This window comes from Pogoniulus pusillus, chromosome 6 (genome assembly GCF_015220805.1).
Source record: "Pogoniulus pusillus isolate bPogPus1 chromosome 6, bPogPus1.pri, whole genome shotgun sequence".
Taxonomy (NCBI): domain Eukaryota; kingdom Metazoa; phylum Chordata; class Aves; order Piciformes; family Lybiidae; genus Pogoniulus; species Pogoniulus pusillus.
Genome location: NC_087269.1, coordinates 22,772,228 through 22,788,895, shown reverse-complemented (window position 1 = coordinate 22,788,895; position 16,668 = coordinate 22,772,228). Strand labels below are relative to the sequence as shown.

The window sequence follows — 16,668 nt, the reverse complement described above, 5'->3', positions numbered from 1 at the left end:
GGGCAGAGTTTGCCTGCACCCAGGCATCCTGGGTGAGTGAGGTTGTTGGACAAGCCTCCCCAGCAGCACTCAGAGACGGGCTGAGAGGAAGCAGCCCACTGACAAGCTCTGGGGCAGGCGTGTAAGCTGGTCTGAGCATAGCACTGCAAGCCTGAGGTGAGTTGACTGGGCAGAAAAATAGTTTAGAGAAGATGCTGGAAAGGTAAAGACTGATTTGGTCTGCAGCAAAACCAAGGAAATGACTGCTGAAGAGCGATACTGAAAAAGACAGAGGAACCAAGGCATCGAGGTCAGGAAACAAAAGGGTAATTGTGTCCCTGGTTTTATGTACAGGATAGTGGGGAGGATGGGGACTGAGGCTCCAGCAGCCTCCCCTTGGTATGGTGGCTGAAAGAGCCATGGCCCCACTGTAGCTCTGGTCCCTGTCCATAGAGGAAGGCTACTGCCTCTTTCTTTATGCTATACCAATTGCATGCAGCAGGTTTTCCACCTCCCAGTCCTGCTGGATTAGTAAAGGACAGCAGAATGGGACGGACTTCCTTCGGTGCTCTGTAGGAATGGGTGTGCTGGAGAAGCCTCAGGGCGACCATGTTCGGGGCATACAGAATATTTTCCTCGATTTTGCCAGTCTTATGACACATCAGAAGGGCCATAATCTCCCACCCCACCCCCTCCTGGCAACATTGCCCTTTTCCTGTCAAGCAGGGCCTGTTTCTTTTATATAGCCAAACAGATGTCTGGCTGCTTGAGCAAAATGTGCAGCGCACGCTCTATGGCTGCACCTGCTTGTGCTTGCTTTGGGAATACATCATGATGGACTCTTTTATGATGTGAACTACATAGGCAGCATCTCAGTAAAAAGAGAAGCTTGGAAATCTGAAAGAACAAGTAATCCAAGAGAGTACCTTCCAGTGGCACTGGAGCCAGTTTACTGTGGCTGGGTTTCTTTCAGCAGTTACTAACACCACACCACACCAAAATCATGTTGCAAATAGAGCAATGGAGGAATGAAACTGCAAAATACAAAGGAGATAACACATGTCTTGATCACAAAGGCAGTATACAAACTCATGAAGGCAGCTGTTTGTTAGCTAGTTTTAAAATACACTTAATGTCTTCAGTTCTGAAATTTTAAGGAATCAGAGTGCAAAGAAGCACAAGCACAGAGATGGTTAGATACTGCTATTCCTGAAGCCAATGGTCTTTGCTCTTTTTAATTTGTATTGTATTCATACAAAAAATACAATAGTAGGTGAGGATCTGTCCTCCTATATGCTATTGTTTGGGTGTGGATAGTGCTGAAGTGAAAGCAAGATATTTGCCTTCCCTTGCGTGTTATGTGTGATAACGTCAAAGAAGAACTTTGAAAATCTGCTTGAAGTGGAATTGCTGATATTTCTCCTCAATTGCCCTGACTTTGCTGTACAGATCTCTCATCCTGTCTAGAGACAGAGATGGAGAACTCTGTACCACAAGAGATCTCTCTCTTCCCCTCCTTTACCCTTCCAAAATGATATGCAATAAGAACAATACAGAAGAATCAGATATGACTTGAAATAAATTTGGTGAACAGGTTTTCTTTTAGAAAGCCTGCCTGTGCCTTCTGTAACAGAACAATCACAAAAGCAATCATAAAAGACAGAATTACTGAGGGTTTTTTTTTGGTTTCTTACTTCATTTTTTTCCAGAACTTGCCATTTAGCAGTTTTCTGAATTCTAATTCTAATAGTACTGTCTCAATATCCAGACCAAACTTGCACATTATTCAGAATGCTCTCAAATAACCCACAAATCAAACATCTTTATACAAATATACACATAACCATCTAATGATAACTGCATGGTATGATAATAAGGTATGACAGAGCACATTTTCGAACTGTATTTTCAAACTGGCATTCTGTTACTGCAGCACAAGATGGTAACAGAGTATGACTGCAACACACATAGATGCTGTGAGACTACCATGTTGCAATTAAAATGCCTATTTTGGATGACAATGCTATGTGGCACCTTGGCAATGCTTCTACTGTGACCTGTTGCCATATTTTGTGTCATAATGCCAAGTCTCCAAATAACAGCAAAATGGCCTATTTGTGGTACCACTGTATGGATAATACCATTGACTAGCTCCTCCATGTGGAAGGGATAGCAAAGAATCTGTGTAAAATTAAGGCAGTGTGTCTCTTAACTGTAGATGGCAAGTAAGAGAGTGAGGCAAGAAATACCTTTCCAGTGTTTCATTCTCCATTTCCTTGTGTGTTTAGAGCAAAGCAGAGAACCCTTTTTGGGAATGCCCCTTGCAGGGACTCCTGCTCCTGTTAAAAGAAAAAAGCCCACTAAACTCATTGTGAAGCTGACAGATGAAGGTAAGACATGCATAACTGCACACATGAGAATTGTTTGGATTTCAGCCTTTAAAATTTCACACTCTGTCTGACTGAACTCCCAGAGCAAGACATGCAGCAAATATACCAGGAGGCAGAGCCACAAACATTACCAAAGCTCAGACTTCAACTACATCACATTTTCTAATTTACTGTTCAAAAGCATTAGACACACATGCACTCAGGTCAGATGTTCACCTAGATTACACTGTGTAAACTCACATTCTTCTGCAGCATTCATCTGGATGCATATCATTGTGAATGGAAACAGATTATCCTTTGCAGGTATAAACACTGCAGTGCCTAGTGTTATTCTGTGTTGTTCTCTCTTTTATAACCTTTCTCTCTAATTTGTTTTCACTCTATGGGAAAGGATTCCCTTGATTCCAGCTGAAAAAGTCAAAGCTTGGGGCACTTCTTTCTATTGAATAGGGTGATTTTTAATTAACTGTGGTATCCTTATCTTCTGTTTACTTTTAACAGCATGGGGAAGGTTTTTAGAGGTTTTCAAAAGTAGTAATTCAATGCTATCCCCTTCTTCCACCCTCCAAAAGTGATGTAGAAACTTCTTAGCCAGGGTACAGTCTTAGAGGTTTTTTAGAATTTTCAGTTAAAGGACATTTCCTCCTGTGCTATGAAGTGGTGCTGTATAAAAGTGTGTGGCATTCTGGGGAAAAAAAATCTTCAGAGAATCTCTAATAAAATCAGTGGATTTATACCAGTTTTATTCCAGTTTAAGGATGGAGATAAATTCTCTGTTGTAAATGAGACATAAAGGTGGCAAAAAGGTTTTAATCTTTCTCATTATCACAAAGAAGAAGGCCTAGGAAAATTTGCTTGTTCTGAACAAAAAGCTTTAACTGCATTTCTGCATAATTTTTACACTGAAAATGTTCAAATCCATTGTTTTCATGGAGAATCGGTAGCACTCAATTAAATAGAAAAAGACATTTAGAGTAACCAGTGTATTAAGACTTGAAGAGACTTTCAGCTATTTTTCCCTTTTCAAAATTCTCCTTAAAACAAACAAACAAATAGATATAAAAACACTGCATCTTACCATGGGTTTAGGATAATGTTTAAACCAAAGCATGTCATGGGAACTTTCCCTCCTAGGAGGGGAGGCAAGAGTAGGGCAGGAACCACAGTTGTGGTGCATTTTGAGGCAGTACTAAGGAATCCTTCTGCACTGACTGAAGTGCTTTGGATGTGGGGCACATGCGTCTTGCCCATCTTTATGCACCTTTTCTCTGTTCTGATTTGCCTTGATTGCAGCCCAGAGTGAATTCCATCCATCTGTATACAAAGTGTCATCTATGTAAAAATTTGGTGCAGAGGTGTCCAGGTTTTGGCTAGGAAGGAAACACCAATTAAGACAGCCAGCTGAACCCTGGATAAGGGTATTTCCCGAAAAATTAATTTAGAAGGGAATCTGGCTGCTTTGAGGCAATGAATAGGAGACTTGGCCCAGAGCACTTTCTAAAGCGTCTCATTTTGTATGTTTTGTAGTCATGCCACAAGAGGTGTCCAAGCTGAACCTGGGGAAGAAGATCAGCATCCCCAGAGATGTGATGCTAGAAGAGCTTTCCCTCCTCACTAACAAAGGATCCAAGATGTTCAAATTACGTCAACTGAGGGTGGAGAAGTTCATTTATGAGAATAACCCTGATGCCTTCACTGACAGTTCTGTGGTAGGTCAGAGATTAAATCTAAATGCTGCACCATACACCCAGAGCAAACAATACTGTATGTGCATGGGCTGGGGTTGGGGAAAAATGTGCAGAAGAAGCCTGCAATTATATGAACACACAATTTGTATTTCCTTCTGGCAGCAGCATTAAGTTTCCTTTGGAAAACACTTGGTATCACACACACAGAAGCACAGGAAAATTCAGTACTGAGTAACAAGGGTATGTGTGTTCAGAGCTGCACAGGACACAAGTAATTGATTTTGTACATGTTCCATTTCTTCTTTGCAAGATGGATATGATCTACCCAGGTCTGACTTCAACTCCAGTAGGTGCCATTCTGTTTTTATCCTAGAATATACTTCTATGCTTCCAGCTGGGCTCATTTATGCAAGAAGTTACATAAATGAAAATTCTAATCTGAGATTGCAATACCTGCAATTTATTTGCAAGAAGTTATGTTTGTTTTCTTCTGGAGTATTTTCCTCTCAGATAAAAGAAATTATTCCTATAGTACAAATGAAGACATTTCTTCCTCCTTTCCCATGAGTTTTTATTTAATCTTTGAACTTCTCTCTACATTTAGGTGCTGGTGTAAAGTTTTCTGAAGACAACTAAAACTTTTACAGATTAAACTCTCCTTTTGCATGACTGTCAGAAGTTCAGTACAACAAACAGAGAATGTTTCAGGTTCATATGCATCTTGATGTGGCACCTTGTCTTCTGATGTTATTTACATTTTATTTGGTGTTATTTTATCCCTTTATGGCATCTAGTTTCCAGTCCAAGGAAATTCAAGCAAAGTAACAAAAGTCAAGCTGAAGAAAATAATGCTGCAAAACAAAAATATGGCATTGTTTTATCTCTCTGATGTTTTCAAAAGCAGCAGTAATAAATCTTTATAGTTCACTTCTAAAAATTGCAATTTGGGAAGCAGGATGTGGAAAGATGCTTGAAAAAAATCAAACAGAAGTACTTAAAATTACAACAGAGTGTCAGATTACAGATCAAGGATAACAGACCAGAGACACAGCAAGCATATCTGGTGTTAGACTTCGGACAGTTTCTTAATCTCTTTCTGCTTTAAGTAGTTCATCTCTTCAGTGGGTTATCTCCTAGAATGGATGTGAGAATGAATGATGAGCTTGGCCTTAAGAGATGAAAATACTAGAGAAATGCTCAGCAATCTCAAAGCTTCGAAAACATATGAGGGCTAAGTTCATATGTCAAAATCTGCTGCAGTGAGGAGTGAGAAAATATAAAGTGGTGGAATAAAAAATGGAAGTCAAAACTTTCAAAAATGTGAGGGTATCCAGTCAGAGAAATACAAAACAAATGAGCTGTGACTGACTCAAAACTGGACACACAAAAAGTCCATCCAAGACTTATACTACAAAGGTGATGGTGATCACTTCTTTTTTGCTGTTTTCCCTACTTTGTTTATTCATTTGCACCACACCTTTTCTGTAGTGAATCTTCTCTTTTCTGTAACAACATCCCTTTCTCTTTGAGCAAGGCTGTAAAATACTGCGCTATGGAGAAATGTATCTGAAGGTTAGACTAGGCCCTACCAAGCCTAGGATTTTCTTAATGGCTTTGCTATATGAGAACAGTGTCATGGTCTCCAAACAGCAGCAAGATTCACTTTTGGGGCTGTCTTTCTTCATAGCACAAATGACAAAACTCCATTGGCCAGTGCAGGAAGACTTCAGTCTGCCCTAGACTCCTTTCTTAGGACCAATTTAGCAGTATCACAATGGCTACCACTTGCTGGCTGCCCTGTGTGCTTTGTGCAAGGACTCTGACAAGCCACTTCTGCTGCCTCTGTGTGCAACTGTTCTCATCTTACTGCAGTCAGAGCAGTAAGAAGAAGAGCTGAGTGATCACAGCAACTGAACTGCTGTCTCAGAGGGCTGGTTGCTCTTGCACAAGTGGAGGCCCAAGATCTGCCGCCTCACTATGAACTTTCATGCCATCAGGACAGTGCCTAACTTTAGCACCAAATAACTTTAATTAAAAAGCCCTTTTGATTATCTTTCTGTTAATTTCCTTTCTTACTCCTGACTCTGTTCAAAGCTGCAGAAAAGAAGGCTTAAACAAAAGGAAACTGTGGAAGATAATGTCAAAGAATTCCTACTGCTTCCCATCACTTCCCCCTCCCAGTTATTTCACATCCTTTGCTCCCCATCCTAAATAAGTCTTTGTGATTTTAATTTTGTGGGACAGAGAATTCAAAGCTTGTATTGTGTTTTCTGCTCTTATGTCACAGATTTCTTAACTGTCCTAAAATATTCTCAGGACACCCTCAGCAAAGCAGAACAAGAAAGGTCTCTGATGGAGTATAGGTAATTTCTTTCCCCCAGTAAAACTTTAACAGTAGGGTACTGTAATATAAAAATACACAAAGAGGAAGATTCCAAACTATGTAAGGGGTCCCAGAAATAGCCTGTACTGTAGTCATAGACCTTCCACAGAAGGAGGATTTCAGCAGATCCATTCTCCTGCTTCTCTTCTCCTTCACCTCCACCTAAACAATGACACTGGACAATCAGATCTTTCTCCTTACTTCTGGTAGAGAAAACATACATATTGTGCGTATTCATCCAGTTACAGGCAAATGTTAGCTAAGCCCACAGTCAAAATGCCTGCCAGTTCCTCACAAAATGAAATGCACTTCCTACCTGTGTTCAGTATTATGAGCTTCTTCTCTTGCAAATATACTGTAGATGGGGATGCTTTTTTGAGAGAGCTGAGTTTGACATTCTTAGCCCACTGATACCTTGCCAAAAGGAGAGATCATGTGATATCCTCCTTGTTTGGTGCTGTGCTAGGGAAGCTGGACTCTGTTGAGCCATCTTTAGAAAATCTGAAGAAGGATTTATTCTTCTTGCCCCAGGCTATGCCACCCTGTCACAGGAACTGTAGTTCTGTCCATGTCTCAGAGGATATTATCAACTGCACTGTGGAGCTGCAAGATGCAATTTACTACTGACTAAAGATCACAAAGAAATCCTGATGAATCCTTCTATGTTCTCTATTACTGTAACACCTCAGCAACTATAGTATGAATTAAATTACTAATTTTTTTCTATTTTTTCCTACTTTTTTTTTTTTTTAATAGTGAAAATGAACCTTGGAATAGATTAATGAATCACCCCAAATCATGGAGATCTGGTCTCCAAAATCCTGCTTCCTTTTTCATCAATTAATAGGACAGCAGTTCATAGACCTTTCTTTCACTTCATAATGCTAAATTTGTTTGGCTTCAAACACATCAAGATCATATGAAACTGATTCTTGGCCTTACAGCCCCACTCATTATTGCCCTACCTCCTCTTGAGGTTCCACCTTTCCTTTGGGAACCTCTGTGTAAGACCTTGCTATCAAGTGGAAACTGAAAATATAACCATAAGTATTTGGGTGCTGCTGTTACGCTGTTTTTCTTCCAGTAAGGAACCTTAAAAACAGACCTTCTGCTAGTAAAAACCTGTGGCCTGATTTGGGTCACATGCAGGAGATAATTTATAGAAAGACTTGGTTTGCCTTTTCTTTCTTTTGTCTTTTTCCCCCCCTTCCTCTTTCTGCTTTACTTATCAGATCTTAAATTCAAAACATTAGCAAGATAAAAGAACCAGCATCTGAGTAGAGAATTATTAGCAATAGTGCATCGGAAACCCCAGACCCATGAAGAAAAAAAACCACTGTGATACTTTCTCAGACTTGCCCACAAACTAAAATAAATGTGGTCTCCACACCTCGGCAATGCTTGTATGCAAACAAGCCAAATGTTTCAGCAAGTAATTTCTGCTGGACTTCAGTTCAAGAAGCCTCTTCAGATAAGCTGAGACACCAACTGTGGAACAAAACATAAGTGAAAAAGGGTTAAAGAACTGGATTCTTTTTCTTCTGGATAATGGCATGAGTTACCCTGTATTCCTTTTGCTGCTGAACCAGAATTTGGAGGAGTAAGCAGAGGTGGCAGAAAGAAAATGGAAGTGGTTAATGTTACACCACCAAAAGTGGGCTTCTCAGGAGATAGAAGGACACAAACAACCTGCTTCAGAGATCTCAAACGTTAAATATCCAGACAGGATACAGTGTGTGAAAGAAAGCATAAGGATGGAGGAACAGAGATGTTATCATGCAGCTACTTGGTTTAATGTGCAAGCATGGTTCTGTTTGTCCCTTAGTGTACTTAGAAGAATGCCAATCAAGATCACTGGAGGTAGAGTTAAAAAAGTGTTAGGAAAAAAACATTCTTTCTGGGAAGTCTGTTCTGTAGGGAATATTCAACTTCTTTAGTAAATGTTACAGGATAATCATAAGCTGAGATATGACAGTCTCAAGTTATGACCCAGTTGGAGAGAGTTTGCTGACGTGTAACTTTTCTAACAAACTGAGCCTTGATGTTCTGGAGATGGATAGGTACAGAAGACCTAGATGTCCAAACTATACCCAAAGCTGGTAAGAGTGAACATGAAGTATGCCATCTGCTCAAGAAGTGACAGGTATGGAAACAGCAATATGAGAGAAGGAAAGCTTTTTTTTTTTCACAGTAGTTTGTTAGGGCAGTATGAGAAAATAGTGCAAGGATGATATAAAATAAGATATATGATATGTTACAAATAATATATAAATAATATTGGGTAGTATTAGATGAAATTTCTTATTACTTACATGGGTAAATTCAGGCATAGAGGTAAAAAATAATTTGCTTATGATTAAGTAACGAGTCAGAAGTAGACCTAGAAATAGAAAGCAGGAGTTCAGCCTGCTTTGCCTCTAAAGGGAGCATGTTTTAAAAAAGAAATTAGATTAGGACACGTTAGTAGCTGAGACTGCATTCATTTTCATCCTTTTTTAAGGATCATCATAGGCTATGCAACTCCAAACTATGGACTGAGACATACACTTTGATAAAAACAGCAGGCAGCCTCTGAGACTCTCCAAGTGTCTGAGTTTTAAATCTCCCATCCCACCATTAAGGAGCATTTGAGTGGCTGCCACTGAGAGGACACAGTAACTTCAGAAGTGTTAGTAACCACACAGGCATTGAACCTTTGGGAAGCTCTTTATCAGTGAGGTGGAAATAGAAACACATTTGGTAGCCTCAATCATTCTTTTTAGGGCACAGCAAGGAGCTGATAGGGAGCACACAGTGTCTCCTCTCGGGGACTGCCTCCAGTGATGTCAAAGCCTTGAGATACTTAAGAGACCTCTGCTCCATTCGTTGGATCATCTTTCATTATTTATTTATCTTGAGACAAATGCAGTAGCTCCAGAGAACACAGAATTCATCCATCTAGGCACCCAGCCTGCAGGATAAGGTGCTTGCTGACACTGAGAACTTCAAAGACACAAGCCCAATTTGTTTAGCCAACCCAGGGAACTATACATCACATGAACTTGCCACAGTTGTTTCCTTGTTAATGTGGTTTTAGGGATGCTGAGAGACTGATAACATCCACTACCTCCAGTAACATACAGACAGGGCAGACTCTACCGCAGAGAAACTGTGTGATCTGCCTGCAGAGCCAACAGGAGGTTATCAGCCTTCTCAATGGACACTTCTTGGCTTCTCCCCTGAGATATACCAACAGGGTCAATCAACCCTACCTGAAAGGCCAGTTTTGTGATGAGAATATGCACACACATAAAAGCTCCACATGCTGTTAAAAGTGACCCAAGACATGAATTTCCCTGTAGTGTAAGCTGTATTTCACTTTGCACACCCTGAACAGAAGTATGCTCTAAGTACTGAAGACAAAGTTGCACCTACCCAGCTTTGACTACAATGAGACTCCTGCTTGAAGCTGTCTTGGAACAAGCTAATTTTAATCCACTGAGGTTCAAGATTTCAAAATGAGGAATTTGCCTTTCCCTCCTGTTAAATTGAGCCAAGACAATCTATGGTGGTGGCCAAACTAAAGCAGGTTGTATTTTTATTCTAGCAGGTGAGTAGATTAGGGTATTGCATGGAAAATACACCTATTCTACCTGAATGGAGATGTCTGTTTACTAGTGGGTCCATGAAGAATAATGATCTAACCTGAGACCAATAAAAATAATTTTATTTGCAGTGAAGTAAAACTTAGGTGTGGCTTTCCTGAGGGAGACCTTGTGTTTCAGAGAAACTTCACTCCTGCTTAGTGATAATACTGCAACTTAAAATAACACCACCTGACAATAATGCCCCTTCCTGGTCACAGCAAATACTGCTGTGCACAAAATTAAACCAGCCCTTTTTACTGTACTTCATGTTACGCTGATGTTTTGTGATTTTTTCGCTTGGTTGGTTGGTTTGTTGGGGCTTTTTTGTTTCTTTGGGTTTGTTATATTTTGTTTTACCAGAGTGTGAATGTAAGCAACCAGAGGAAAAGACAAATAAGTATTTAATTCTCAGGAAAGGCACACAGCATAGGTGAAACTTGAAGTAAAACAGATGCAACTCACGTTTTGAAATTACAGAGCAAATCAGCAGAAGCATCAACCTTGCATATATATTAGCATTTTGAGAATAACCTCATTCTGACCCCTACCGCTCAAAGTACCCTGTTTTTTAAAAGTGTGCCTTTTTACAGCTACATAGCTCACACGCATAATTGAACAGATCACCCTGCTAGCTGCTGTGCACAGCTTAATGCTCACAATCCTCTCTCCTCTCAGGGCTTCCTGACATTCACGGGAACATTATCTCCTCTGCTCCTAAAAAGGGAATTCCCTGCAGCTACCAAAAGGACAGACAGTCCCTAAAGGCCCCGGGGGCACCAGCTCTGCAGCTTCAGCCTTTAGCTGGCTGCTTGCCTGGGTTGCAGCCTGGTGACCTGCTGTGAAACTCTGGACACTGTTGCTGGAGACACAAGGAGCATAGAGTTAGATAATTCTGCCTTCAGTCTTGTGGGGTTTTCACGTCTCATCTATTTTTAGCTGACTGAACAGCTGGCCTTGGAAGCCTGTTTACAGCCTGGACAGCTTCTTTTTGCTAAACTGCTAGGTATAAGAACCCTGAGAAACCTTTAACCCTTTCAAAGCCAGCCTTGAAGTTGGCACCTGACTCCTGTTGACTGCCCAAAATGAGTTTATACAAGAAGAATTGCAGAATAAGGAACCACAGATTCATTTGCTTCAGCTGTATCTGTTGTGTCTTTGTGCATCTGCAGCCAATCCTCTAAGCCAATGGGAAAGACCTTACGTGATATATAATCCAGGTTACTTATATTATATGGCTGTGTGGACTATAATACACAAGAGAAACTTTTTTATATCTGACTGGAGTCAAGCTTTGATCTCACTTATGACCAATACATAAAACGTTTTTCTGAATGCATTATATCAGTTCTCTTCCACACAAGTATTCATTAAACTTGATGTATGCACAGGCAGGACCTTGCGCTGGCATTGCAGGGTCTGTAAATCCTGCATGGGATAATTGCCCCTTTACTACGTACTGCAGGGATTGTGACTTCTAGCCTGGAATGGGCAGAGTGAATGACCTGGAAAATAAGACCAACTTGATTTTACTGATGGAAACAGCTTGCTTTTTTGCCTTTTGGCTGGTTAGACATGGTTTATTAATGCATGTATTGCTACAAACAAAACTTTTTTTTTCTTGTGGTGTCCTGATGTCATTCACAGTTTCCCAGGCTACTAACTTTTTCATCATGTAAATACCTCTCCCCATGCAGGCCTTCAAATATATGGAAAACAGATATATTGGCAGTCATCTTCCAGGCTTCTATGTTGTCACAGGTACCCCATTGTTCTGGTGCTCTATAATACTTCCACACTGTAATCAGTGGATTTGCTGGGTTATTTTAACCTTGACATGCTTTCCCACAGGTTAGCCTGTGTATTTTTGACTGGACCTTTACCTGCTCTGGCAAAACTTGTATTTCCTTTCCCTTCATCCTGTATTTCATACTGATCACTGCTGTATGCAATATACAGATCCCCTTCTTCTCACTCTGATTGTATAAAATAACAGAGGTGTCCATTAGAAGGTGTGCTTCCATTGCCCTTGCTGCTGTTGTACAACTGCTCCTATATGGAACATAAAGAATAACTCACATGAATTTCTGCCACTGGTTTTGTAATTGAGACACAAAACTAGCCAGATTATGGACACTCGGGAGTTCACGTTCTGGGACCTAACCATCAATTGTGAATAGACCATGCTCTGTAACAAGAATTCCCACTCTCTTTTCTCCTGCCCTAGGATCACTTTCAGAAGTTCATTCCACCAGGAGGGCATTATGGGGAAGATGCTCATGGCTATGTCCATGGGCGGATGGTAGGAGGAGTGACTGCTGGGCAGCATGGCTCCAGTAAGCAGCAGTATCCTGCTGGTTCTCCTAGGCCTGGAAGCAAAGGAGGCTCTGGGGACTGCGAAGGGGAGTGTGTTGGGGGATCGGCTGGAAGTGGTGGAAAAGGAGGTGATGGTACTGAAAAAGGCAAGTATCTCTCTGCAAGAACAAGAAACAGCAAAAGCTCTCAGAGCTTTGGCAACCTTACTCTTAGGGGCAAGTAAATTAATATGACTAAACCCTGAATTCTTCTAAACTAAGCTTCATTGCAAAGAAGTTGAACTGCCTTTAACTTGATAGTTTTGTTGGCATGCATCTTTCTTGGCTGGACCAAAGAAATTATAGGGAACTTAACTACTGAGCTTCTGCAGTTGATATAGCAGTAAGCCAGTATGGCACATCCTTTCCTTTAAAGTATTTCACATAAGGGTGAACACTGCTGGAGATAGCAGTACTAGCTCTTCAGTTCAGTGGTCTTCCTGGACACATCATTTTCAAGTATCTATGTCCTGCTTTCACAGGACAGCACTTTTGGAATAATCTTCAGAAAGGAACAGCAGTATTTCAGAAAGTTATCTGGTAATCACCAGTAGTCTACTCAAGCAATATCTTAATGAGAGAAAGCTTTTTTTCATTGGATTTAGTCTTTGCATAATTTTATCCTGTTTAGTTTGGCCAGAAACCTCTAGAAACAAATCCCTTCTATGAGAATGAGCAGGTGAAATCATTACTTTAACAATCCCTATAGGATTTTACAACAAAAAAGCAAATCTGCTTGGGAAATGGGAACTATTGTTATAAATGACCAAATTAATGACTTGTAATATCCAAGGTTCTAAATTTATATTCTGGGAGAACACACATTTTACATTGGAGTCATCTTTTACATTTCTGAGAAATCTCTGTGAAAAAGAAATCTGTATAAACTCTCTGCCTTCCTATAGATTTTTCTCTATTGTTATCCTATGTGTGGGAAGGAGGAGGATTAATATAATCCCGTAGATTTTACTGCAGAAATGCACCACAGCTTTTATTTTTCAACTCTAGAAATCAATCTACTTCTAAAGCACTTAATTTGTGTCTTTCACACAGAGAGATGGAACTATATTTGTTTGCCTTTTTAAACAAAAATTAGATTCTTGTACATGTCTGCAATTCTCTGAAACCAGGAAAGCCCAGGATTTGGCAAGGTTTGAAGAAAATAAGCAAGACAAAGAAATAAGATGTGATAAAGTTTCAGACAATAATAGCAGTTTTCATTCTTTGCCACTTCATAAGAATTCACCTTTTCCTCACAGCCTATAGCACCTTTCAAGAGAAGATGAAAGCATCAGAATGTTTACCTCCATTTACCTATTTTTATCTGCCCTAATCAAGCTAAGCAGATGTCCTTGCCCAGGAGTTTTAAGGTTTATGAAGGATGAGAATCTGCAAAGTGTGCTACATACCAACATACAAATGATGTTCCTCATAGGAAGGTGACATTATACCAAACTGGGAAAAAAACAACAACAACCAACCAAAACCAAAACAAAACAAAACCAAAACCCCAACAAAATAAGAGGCATACAGAATTAATTTTTTTTTTTGGTCTAATTTGCTTAATGGAGCAGCTAGAAGATAATCTAAAATTTCTAGCAATCAACTATCTGACTTTACAGCAAAGTGTAATTCTGTCCTTGACAGGATTTTAGCTTTCAGAGAGATACTGCACTGTATTTTCAAACTGTGTTTAGCCATGCCGAGGCTACACCCGACTTGCCTCTATACATCCTTGTTCAGGAGGGGGAAAATATTAATGCCTGTTCATGTAACAACAAAGAAAATGCCAACTTATAAAAATACTGAGTCAAAGGGGATGGTCATTTTAGAATACTCAAGAATAGACTACTGAGGAAGACAATAATTAAGATCGTTGTGGGTTGCCTTGACCCTAAAATAGGGTACTTAAAATGTTTTGGTCATTTAGAGCAAACTTCAAAGACTCAGCCTAGTTTTGGAGTTTACAGTTTAAAACTTTATTTGTTGCTTTTGATGATGATGATGGCAAGATTTAGACAGATGGCTTATGTCTGTAAATTATGCCTTTTATAAAGCTTACCCCAGGGTAGTGAAAAAAGATGATGGGGTAAGTACATTGGTTCTTGAGGTAGGAGGTTTCTATCTGAGCAGTCAGAGAGAAGAAGGACAAATTAGGCTTCAAATAGATGCTGTAATGCAAATTCCTGGACAAGTGGCTCTTAGACTGTGCCAAAATCTGCTTTTCTGGATAAGGACAGAAATAGTGTACAACAGTCTTTTTAAAGAAAAATCTAATCATAGAATTTTGAACTTGATCTAGGAGTTGCAGAATGTGGAAACAAAGTTGGTGTCTCAACTTCAATAGCAGAATACAGAAAGGCAAACTATTTAGACTAAGCGTAACTAGTTTTAACACCAGTGTAACTACAATGTTTTACCTTCCTCTTTTTACAGATGGAAAGTCAGGAGGCAAGAAAGTCACTATATTTAAAACTTACATCTCCCCGTGGGAACGAGCAATGGGTATCAGCCCTGAGGACAAAAGTCACTTCACCATTGACTTACTGTCATATAGTCCCAAAGGTGATTTCCCCCATTACAAGTCATTTAACCGGTGAGTCTTCTTGGATATTCAATTCAACTTTACTTAGCATGAGAGAAGACAATAACCCTGGCCATAGTCCTCCTCTCTTGTGCATTGTAAATATCCTCTTACCAAGAAAAGGTACATTGATAGCTAGAGATTTTAATTCATCTTATGGACAGAATATCGGTGCAGCTGGCTAAGAGGACTTTGGTCCTATTGCACTTTCTTTCTCACCTCGTTTGACCAGGGAGATTTAGCTTGCCACTGTTTATGAAGACAGTCATTCAAGAGTTCAGGAAAATTGCTTATGATCAGAAGCCATATATACTGCACAGCACTTCAGATAAGAATCAGGATTTTCCTGCTGCTTCTGAGAAGAACAGAAAGTTTTACAAATATTTCTAGGGCAGGAACGATTTTCTGTTAATCTTTCTATATAATTTGGTCACTCATTTCAATAGCTTTGGGACATCAATACCCAGGATTAATACAAACTCCACTCATTTGTGCAATAATGCAGCCTCTGCCTCCTACACATACTGGGTACCAACAGATGTGAAAGGTGTGTGGCTTAGTGGACCGATGAAACAGGGGTAAAGGAAGTGCATGGAAGCAGAGAAGATTTTTTTTTTTTAACATCTGGTTTAGTACCTTCTTGGGAAGGATTTGCTGGCCAGTTATCTGCAACAGTAGTTAAATTTACAGTTTCAATAATTTTGATTATTGATTTTCTGAATCCCATTGTTTACCTATTCTCTGTTGCTAACTCCATGTATTCCCCTGTGCCAGGACTGCAATGCCTTACGGGGGTTATGAGAAAGCAGCCAAACGGATGACCTTCAAAGTGCCTCAATTTGATATTTGCCCTTTGATTCCAGAATCTCTCATGATATATAATCAAAATTTCAGTAAAAGACCCTCCTTCAACAGAACTCCAATACCTTGGATGTCTTCAGGAGACTCCTCTGAGTACCATATTGATGTCAATGTTCCAAGAAGTGGTGAAACAGAAGAGCTGTAAATTCCTATCTCCAAAGCCTTCCTTTTTTTTCTCAGCCCCTTTTATTTGCAAGTTGATAGTAAGGACCTGAAAAACACAACTCCAGTCCTTTCAGGCTGCTCTTTCTTTCGCACTTAGCCCAGACAAGTTCCTAGAAAGTTCTAAACTTATTTTTGTTGCAGTGTTGGTCCATATAAGAAACAGTTTGAAGGAAAGGAGCTTTTTATTCCCCAGGGCATAAAAAGGCAAAACTAGGAACTGTTTTTCTGTTTAGCAATGCTAAATGCTGCCTGTCTGCTCCATAATAAATCTGTTTTGTCATATATCAAGAAGTAATAAATCACCAGAAGAAAAAAGCCTTTGTGTTTTTTCTTTTAAGAATGATGCTGAATCAACTTGACAATTAGCAATAACAAGAGTTTCAATCTCACAATTAGACTGCTAGCATGAGAAGAAAGACTGGGGACTGATGGAGATGGTCATAAGATAGGTACACAAGTGAGTTGGATAAATACTGCAAAACTGGTGAAGAATGATGACTCTGAGGGGAAATATACAGGAAGTAACAGCATCGGAGATAAAACTGTGAGACAGCCTGTTAGTGCAGAAGACAAAGTATTTCACCGTCACCTAAGATTCCCTAATTATCCAGAGTATAAAATAGGTAATAGCTTAAGCAGGT

General features: G+C 39.8%; 1 protein-coding gene across 1 annotated transcript; it reads left to right on the top strand.

The window, feature by feature from the left end:
* The first annotated feature begins 2,293 nt into the window (after window positions 1–2,293).
* On the top strand, window positions 2,294–16,078 carry MYOZ1 (myozenin 1). The gene is made up of 5 exons (XM_064144925.1): window positions 2,294–2,369; window positions 3,897–4,078; window positions 12,291–12,525; window positions 14,854–15,013; window positions 15,776–16,078. Exons 1-5 carry the CDS (start codon window positions 2,294–2,296, stop codon window positions 16,005–16,007), a joined length of 885 nt encoding a protein of 294 aa, XP_064000995.1. The 3' UTR covers window positions 16,008–16,078.
* The last annotated feature ends 590 nt before the right edge of the window (window positions 16,079–16,668 follow it).

Coding starts and splice junctions, on each gene's coding strand:
- MYOZ1 (XM_064144925.1), top strand. CDS start 2,294: ATGCCCCTTGCAGGGACTCCTGCTCCTGTTAAAAGAAAAAAGCCCACT. Junction 2,370..3,896: donor TGTGAAGCTGACAGATGAAG/GTAAGACATGCA, acceptor TATGTTTTGTAG/TCATGCCACAAGAGGTGTCC. Junction 4,079..12,290: donor CCTTCACTGACAGTTCTGTG/GTAGGTCAGAGA, acceptor CTCCTGCCCTAG/GATCACTTTCAGAAGTTCAT.